Source organism: Aptenodytes forsteri, unplaced genomic scaffold (assembly GCF_000699145.1).
Source record: "Aptenodytes forsteri isolate BGI_AS27 unplaced genomic scaffold, ASM69914v1 Scaffold15, whole genome shotgun sequence".
NCBI lineage: Eukaryota > Metazoa > Chordata > Aves > Sphenisciformes > Spheniscidae > Aptenodytes > Aptenodytes forsteri.
In genome coordinates, this window is record NW_008795129.1 from 11,860,310 (window position 1) to 11,869,684 (window position 9,375).

General features: G+C 42.2%; 1 protein-coding gene across 2 annotated transcripts in view; it reads right to left on the reverse strand.

The window, feature by feature from the left end:
* Positions 1-9,375, reverse strand: part of BTRC (beta-transducin repeat containing E3 ubiquitin protein ligase) — a 100,372-nt gene that overhangs the window by 63,169 nt on the left and 27,828 nt on the right. For both annotated transcript variants that reach the window (XM_019471750.1, XM_019471749.1), the window contains exon 3: positions 4,493-4,570. In XM_019471750.1, coding sequence (XP_019327295.1) covers positions 4,493-4,570 — 78 coding nt within the window. The remainder of the gene's footprint in view (positions 1-4,492; positions 4,571-9,375) is intronic.

Here is a 9,375-nt window from a genome sequence, read left to right on the forward strand (position 1 = left end):
TCATGGTTTGCTTGTGTATTGGCTTTAAACGCTAAGATCAGACTGTGCCTACTTTAACTTTGAAACAGCGCCTAGAGCACGTTTTAGGTGCTACATGTAATTTCACAAAATGATCTCAAATCCGTAAGAGTGAATTGAGGTAATATTCTGTGCCAAAATGGTAAGAGTGAAAATTCTTGAAAATGCTAAGGGGCCTGTTTGAATGGGGTAACAGACAGGGATTTTTTCCCCCGGACTTCCATCTGGAAGCTTACAGAAAGACAGCAGAGTCCAACGTGAGGTTTGCAGGAGGTACGGTGCGGCAGCCTTGCTGCTGCCAGCATTTCCCCACAAGGCACCTTCGCCCACAGACAAACCACAGCAGCAAAAAGCACTTCATTATTGCTCCACCGAAGAGAAGGGAGGGAGGATTTTAAACAACCTGCATTGTGCCTGTCTTCTTTAAAAACCAGCGGGGTAATCAAGTTCAGGGCAGCCCTGGACAGCTGCCCTGTGACCTATTCATGCTGACCCCCACTATTCATCACTTTCCTTAGGACTACGAGGGCAAGCTCCCGGGGAGTGACCACCACAATAGACAGATACGAGCCAACAATAATACGGTTCCTGCAAAAAAACCAGATGGCACTGCAATAAATTTACAAATCTGCATTCATGGCTCTGTTAAAAACACCCAGAAGCTAAAAGGCTGGAGGGGCCCCCAGAGAGCTTCCCCTTCCCAGTTTCTAAAGGCCGGCTCTCTCCCCAAGACTATTGAGCTCATGTTCTTCATAAATGAAGAATGGAGACATAGCCCTTAAAATAACAAATGTCTGACCTAATCAATCTAGTGTTTGGGTCTAACGCTAAATGATAGGCACTGAAAACTAATTATGTTTTTTGGCAAGGAAGTTGAATTAAAATGGAAACACACAGGTTAAAAAGGCACTGAAGCATTTGCGAGTCCCTTTGAAAGGGCGGCGCGCACACACACTCACACGCTCACACGCAGGGCTTCAAACAGGAACCTGATTCAATAACTCATGCATTTATTTTTAAAATGAATCAGATTAGTCCCATGTGTGACCTGCCGGTCCATCTGCATGAGCTGGACTTAATGGGCACTCTTCTCACGCTTACTTCAGTTTGAAGTATGAGAGAGATAAATTTAGTTTAATTTTCAACAGATCAAGCTATCCATTTTCCAAATGGACCATCTGGATCAGCCTATTAAAATTAATTTATAACTTTGCAGTGTGAAAATTCGTTTGTTAGCTTAAATAAAGTTGCCAAAAACTTTTGCCACTTGTCATTGTTTTTTCTGAAGTCTGTTTTCATACTATGATTTTCAGTTTACCCCTTCAAAATTTAATTTTGTCAGATCAAGCACTCAACAAGAACTGAGCTTTTGTATCCTTACTTCAAAGTCTGTCATAGCTTAGATCTTTTCACTGTTCCAGCTAACAGCATCAAGTTCATTGCCTTTTTCTGTTTCCTTTCCCAGTGTTAATCTCCATGCCTCTTCTGCCTTGCTGCCCCTCATGCACCTAAGAGTGGCCGTGCCTCCCACGTCCAGCACGCCAAGGACACAGCTCCACTTGTTGAAACTTCTGAAGACACCCTTCTCCAAAAACCATTTTAATCAACAGAAGAATGATATTTCTCCTAGTAAGAGGTCCACAGCACTGAGCAATGGGTGTCTTCAGCCCCTGCTCACAACTTCAGATGCTTAAGTAACCATTACACCTCCTTATTACCTCCACCTTCTGGTATGTCTGTTCCACAAACTCACCTGAGAAAACATTTATGGCTAAGGCTGCATACCAGCACCACAAAGAAGGCAAGACAAGGTAATGCACCTTTACTTAAACTTGTCAGCAACTGAACATGTCAAGACGTCATACTTCGCCTGAAGTGGTCTGATGCATCTCATTAATTTACTAAAACTAATCAAAAAGTACTAAATATGTGGACAATTTCACTGGAAAGACCATTTAAGTACAGACTTCTCCTCTACCCACATACACGCATTCAATTCCTCTGTGCATGTAGGTCCATGTTCCCCAATAAAGAAATTTTAACAGCGATGTCTTAAGGGAGGGACAGAAAATATGAAACTGTACATTCAATATTTACCAAGTTAGCATCTTTCCACTAAGATGGAAAGCACTTTTTGTGTATTACTGCTTTGACAGCATTTGCAGATCAAATCTTCTTGGTTTTACAAAGTATGGCTAGATGTAAGACAGGGTAGCCACTCTGCATACCTTCCTGTAGGAGATGCAGATCTTTCCAATACATATCACTCTACTCATTGATTATGAGTATATGGGCACATGGCTGCATACCTGTCTGATTTCTGCAGCTGGAGTTGGAAAACTCTCCATGCTTCTTGTTCATCACTAATAGAGAAGAGGAGCAATCTGAGCTTCCAAAATGCTCGGACAGCTTTATTTATGCCTATATAAAGAACCAAAATTCCTTCTACAACAGGCACAAAATCGCAGTCAACCACCTCCTACGATCTAGACAAGAGGGCACTTGCTTTAAGACTAAGACTACATCTTGAACTTGCCCACAAACACTGTTCTCAACACAAAAGGCCCCAGATAGCAATCAGAAGACCCAAGGATTTTGTCCTGCATCTGTCCCTGTAAAGACTGGACACAAAGATGGAGACTGATACATCTCAACTATGTATCCTGAAACACAGTTAACCATCTTCGATGTAAACAATGTCCATGTGAATTATTTCCAGTACGAAATATTTGGACAGTACAAGTGTTTTTTTAAGGGTATTCTTGATATCTAGTCATCTTGGTTATTATGAATTGTGGACCTGTGGGAAAGACAGCTTTCCCTGGACACTAAGAATACTTCTGCAGATTGAAATATAACGGAAGAGAAACCCAACTCAAGAAACTGTATCTTCTTGATCTGTATAATACTGCTTGTGAATATCTGTCTCCTCCTTAATCAATAATCATGAGGATGGACTCAGTGCAATGAGAAGGCACACAAAACAGGTAAGTCATGTTCCTTTTGACTTAACATCTCTTATTTGAACCTTTTCTTGGAGAAGAGACATACACCTTTTCTTGTTGAACCTGAAGGCTTGCCATCAATAAGGTAACTCCAAGATGAAAAAAACCAGTTTTCTGGTGTGCTGGGGACCCTGTTGGCTATCCTGGGGATGCACAGTAGGGACCTAGTAGCTTTGCCCTCTTCCTCTAGCTCTCCTTGTTTGTTGCTGAATGCCAGAATCATTTTAAGTTTGGTGTAACATATTTAATCAATTCTTCAAGGCCATTTTTCTCGGCAATATCTGGGACCTCGTTCATTATCCTAGCATATTGCTTCTTGTCTAAAAGACTTGCATGGACTACATCTTTTAGATGGACCTGTCTTAGCCACATGTAGTCCTTCACATGACACCTACTCCCACAAAAATCAAACACTCCTAACACAATACATTATAAAAAAAAAACCAACAAAAAACCCAAAAAACCCCACCTCCCCAAAAACAACAACTCTGAGCACAAGCACGCTATATCAAAAAGATATTTCTTCCTTTACTATGGTTCTCACCCACAATTTCTCTTGAAAATAGCAGCAGTGGAGCAGTGTAGTACCACCCTATTCCTCTGCCTGAGACTGCTGCTCCTGTAGCTGAGATGCAGAAAGAAATGTGCCAGTTCCTCAGCTGTTGCAATGTGTGGCTGGGGTATTCACTTAAGTCACGTTCATCAATGGTTTTACTCTGATACACTAGGCAGCAACCTTGGGCAGCTGAGGCACAGACATATTTTTGCTTCTGCTGCCTGAAGGTTGTAGTGGGGAGAAAGAGCAAGGTGAAAAAGGATCTGAAATCACTAAACCCAAATTAAATCCCCCAGAAATCACAAGCCAGACTCCCCTTGTTGACCATGGGGATTAAAAAAAAGTGATTCTTTTGAATTGGTAAGAAATTTGCTTTACTATATATAAAAGGCAGAGAGATTATGTTTTATCAGACCACCCTTTCTCCTTTCTACCCATTAGTAATTTATACGAGCGTAGAAGAAACAAGAACAGGTCATTTTTCAGGTTATCAACCTGGACATCACCTCCAAGAAAATCTACCTTCAAGGGCAATGAAAAGCTTAATTGTTGTAGAACACTGAGACTCTCGATCTGAAGCAAGGCAAAATATACTACAAACAAGACAGGAACAATTACAGAAGAAAAGGCTGAAGAGGTCTTGATGAACACCAAATGGAGAAAGGTAAAACTAGAGAGTCACAGCTGACTGCACTACATAGAAGTCTAGATTTCTTTAGAAAGAGTCATCAAACTCTCCTGAAAGCTAAATCTCTGTGTCTGGTTTTCCTGGGTACAATGTGACTTGTTCAGACTTCAAAGGAGAAAAGAAAGGATTTCCATGAGCACAAGTCAGACTTCAGCTTCCAGAAGCATTTAAGGATTCAAATAGCTAGAAAGTTTTATTGCATTTTTAAAGAGACTGATCACATACCTGTCTAAGTGAATTCTTCTCAGGAATGATCTTCCTAGGGGGCTCATCATTATTACAGTCTTCTCTCTCAGAGGAATTCTGTGAAAGAAAGTAAGCTTTAATTCAGTTCTTATCCCTAATATTACTCTGCGAGGAGAAAAGAAACAGAATATTGGTACTACACAGGCTGTAGTATTTTACGCATACATATACCAGAGGCTAACTTGTACTTTTAAGCCAAACAGCTTGTTATGGCAGAGAAAGAATTTCTCCTCTTCAACACAACAATGCACCACCGTGCAGGTATCTACTGAAGCCTGTGCTCTGAGGATTTATTCTGAAACTACCAATAACAGCCACTTTGAAAAGCTGAAATGGTGGTTGGATCAGCGTGGCAACACCAGTGCTCCTGAACACCCCAGAATAACTATTTAAAACAGAAGAACCTGTTGAAAACAAAAGGTTGTTAATAGGTGCAACTGTTGTTCTCTGTGCCCCTATGCTTTTAATCTGCCTAACAATTATTAATTGCACCGAGTCTGCGTGGCTGTCAAAAATCATAAAGAAATTATGATACAGCTAAATTCTGGTGAAAGGTTGTCAGGAGATCCTTAAAAAAAAAATAATTGTGTAGGTAGCGTATGATATTATGGCTATGTTTTTAACTCCTGCCCCCTGACTCTACATGCATGTACAATTTCTAGAAAGACTGATGCTCCAAAACTTAAGCTGCCACCTCCAAAGAAAGAGCATCAGTAAGACAAGAGAAGGTGAACAAGAAGAAATACAAGGACTTTTCCAGCATGAGTAAGAAAGACTACCAGGAGCCTTTTGTCCTGTTAACCTCATGATTAAAACTTGCTGTACTTGCTTTAGAGTAAAGACAGGCTATAGTTATCTCAGGACATGCACAGTCTGTAGCAAACATTTGGTTGAAAACTGCTGGGTATGTGGGGAGAATCCTGTCCTCATTGCCAAAGTCAGCTACTCTGGAAGACAGCGTTCCTTTGCACGGGTTCAGCCACTGCGTTAACAGAGTAATGACAGCCAGCTTTGGGGGAATCCCACACACACATCTAAAATCAGTTTGATCACCACAGTATTCATAGCCTTAGGCTACATTCCCACGCATTCAGTAGTGAGCAACTAAACAGGTTTTAAAGAGATACAGAAAAACTGCTTAGGGAGAGCTCTGCCAGGAAAAGGGTGGTTTTCCAGTTACTTGCAGACAAGCTCAGGAGTGTGTATATTAAGGCAGAAGTTTGCATTCTGTACCTCTCTCCCCTCGTCCCCCAAATAACCTGTGCTTTGCTGAGCACGGCTCTGCCCGGCTTCTTGCAGAGCCAGCTTCCAACACCTCAGGAGACAGCAGTGGCATCTGTTGGCAAAGGAGGAGCTGGGCCCTGCAAACAGCCAGCGTGGCAGAGCAGGGCTAGCAGAAAGCAAGCAGACTGCGGGAAGCCATCAGAAGAGCAGTGTGCTCGTGTCCCCACTGCAGTGCTGCGTGATCAGGCACCGTCTAGGCAGCTCAGGTTTGCTGGTCTGGTGAAGGGGAAGAAAAGATACAGCAAGGAGGCAGGGCAAGGGTAGAAGCTGTTTGCTGAGAAATCGTAGATAAGGAAAAAAAAACCCCAACCAAAAGACCCCACTTGGGATGTCATAAATTGGTCGGGAGGATTCTGTGTAAATCAAGGCTTTCAGACCAACTAGTGATTTTTGAGGGTTTTTTTTTTTTAAACAAGATACAGAACCTGCAAGGCATCATGACATCTGGGATGCTGTAACCAGGGTTTTATAATGGAAATCAATCCTAAACAGGCCTGATAAATCGCTGTAAGAGGCCAGCTCTTAAAAGTTTTCATATGAGGTCTCAGCCAAGACCAAGTTATTATATTAAATCCAGCTTAGAAGGGACTGTGATGGTAAAAACTTACAAGCTAGAATCACGTATCTCCAAAAAGGAAGGTCACACGTTAAAGCTGCTCTTTTCTGCTCATGAAAGTTTAGTACGTGGTTAATTTAAGTAAGGATTTTAATTTCTGTGCTTTGGAGAAAAAGACCAAGTGTGAGAACCGTAAGAATCTGAGGTGAGTTACTATACATTTCCAGGAAATGCATTTTGTTGGGGGCGGGGTGAGGTAGTTGTTTACTATTTCTGGATGCTTTTTCAACATCCACCCCCTTCCGTACAGTTAGTGCCAAAATGATTTCCCCTTCCAAGTAATCTTTCTACGACAGTGAAGTCTTACATTCTTCTCACCTTTCAAAGCCATTAAGGATCCTCCCTCAAAAAACATCAAAAAGCAGGAAAATCAGTGCTGCTGGTGAACTGTCAGCCCTTATCTTGAAATTTCTAGTTACTGCAAAGCATCAAGTTATCTACTTTTTCTTTAAGCTGAGCATCTAATTTTAAGAGCAAGCAGAGGACCATTTTGCATTCATTATCTTTATAGGTGGCAAGGCTAAGAGGTTGGCTGAACAAAGACCAGACAAAGACTGCCAAGTGCATATGGTGGTTCACAGCTTGGCGTCTCACCATTCTACAGCACCAACACAGCAGCTCCGATAGCAGACTATTAAAGGAGCGCTGCTCATGCACTTTTGTCGGCAAGTAAGTTACGCTTGGTGAAGACAGAATGACTGGAAAGCATTACACTTAAGAAAAAGCACAGATGTTTATAACTCCCGCTCATTTCTCAGGAATAGGAAACCCATCAATCCAGGTGCAGGTACAAGACCCTGCATATTTCAGGACTAACTGTAGCTGCGTGGAAGTGAATTTCACTTGATAGGGCAACACTTAGCCACGGCCATGGGAAGAGCATAACGTAATCGACTGAAACGGTACATCTATATATTTCTCCTTGCTGAACAAGGTGGGAGGAGGGATAAACACGTGTGAGGTCAGAATAAGGTTTGCTTCAGCAGGACTTCAGTGGTGCTCGCGGCCGCAAGAGAGGCAGACAAAGGGAGGAACCGCTCTGAGCACCCTCTCGTGGTTACTGAGATGCACATCTCGGGCACAGACCTGGAAAGAAGCATTTGGTATCCAGACGGTAAGTTGGGTGTATTCACTGGGAATATTAAAGATCTGCAGCAACTGTACTGGATACGTAGTAAAGGAACGATGGAATTTGTTAGGGTGAAAGAAGTGAAGTAAACCAGTGCATACAGAAAGCTGAAAAGTCATACAAACTCCCTTCCATCAGGGAAAATTTTTAAATCCCGCAGGCAAGCCTTCCTTCATAGACTAAAGTCAGACTGGCCAAAACTGTTTGCGCTTACGTGCAGGGGTCTCTCCTTTTGAGCAAGTATAAGCAAGATAAGATGAGAAGTGTTGAAGTCTCCAAAGCACAAATTGATCAATGTTGGTGAGATAAACACTGCACCCTCCCCTTTCCACAGACAGGTAAAATATTTTTTTTTATTTGCCCAAGGTCACACAATGACAGTGGAAGCATTGGGAAGAGAAGCCAGGAAACCCAAGCTCATAGTTCTTGTAACCTTCAAAATTTCTCTCTAGCAGGAGGTTCCTGTAAAAGGGCTCTGCCCTCCATAGCTCATTTTTCCTAAAATGGCTACTGTCTGTAATGAGATCCTTTTAAATCTGATTTGCATTTAAAACTTCAGCCTGTAATTAAGTGAATATAACTCCATGGCAGGTTGTCTTAAAGACCACTACGAAATTATTACTATTTAACTCTCCCCATGAAGCCTCCTCCACCACTAAACACAACATGCTACAATGCATACGAAATCCCTAGACTGAAGCGTTTGACGGGAGATGACATGCAGTATTTTGTGTACAGAGCCCCACAAAACACTGCTGGGAACGAGGTATAATACACAGAGAAATGCACTCCCAGGGACTACCAATTGGGCAGAGCTACCTTTAGTACCGCCTCACTTGTCGCGGTGGAAATCAAACCCCTGCCAACTGGGGGAGGCTTTCTTTGGTGCTGTTCTGCCCTGCACTAATTATGAAAGAGTACAGACACAGCCTTTTTCCAAGTGTGGGGAGGTGGGGGTGGGGGAGAAGCGTGTGTCTATGTGAAGAGCACAACTATTTTTTATGCTTTCAAATTCTTAATCCTGTTTGGAGCTGTCAGTGGGGGTTAATGGAAGCCTTGGATAGGAGAATTCCAATCTGGTTGGCAGATGGATAGGTTGGTTATAGCTGCATAACTATGTCTTGCCTCCAGGCACAATTCAGAACACTGTTAAAGCAATATAAAGTCTCTGTCAAGCTGAACCATTTGGATCAGTAGCAAGGAGAAATAATAATAAAAAAAGGAGTTCATTTCTGGGCCTTGCGCGTTTATGCTAGTATGCAGAAACTGATTAATTGTCATCGTGTGCTGGTCTGCTATACCTCGGATTTCTACTTCTGGAGTAGATTTTGCATGCTAATATAATCATTCTCCCTCTTGAGACATTAGCAAATAATCAAATGAAAAACAGGATCATAATTTACTGAGATTCGGGCAATTCTCTATGCAAATTTGACTTGTTATTGCTGCTGCCTCGTTAATCTGAATGCCTTTGACAAACTCCTTTGATTTATGAACTCATGACAACTCCAATGTGTATATATTTTGCTAGATTGACATTATCATTAAGAGTGGGTGGACTGAGCTCACATGAATGGCTGATTTTATTCGCTGGTGTCTGCTGCTCAACAGCTGAGCATCTCTTTCTCACAAAGCCCCTGAGCGCCAGGCTCTTCCCATCTACCCATCCATTCATCATCTCGATGTTAATTGGCCCAGGCTTTAAGCAAATTTTCAACACGATTTAAAGGCACGATGACACTGATTACTGACCCTCTGCCATACGGTGCCTATTGATTAACCTGACAGAGATGATGAGCTTAAGGGAAACTAGGTGTGTGCGGACCTCGGGGG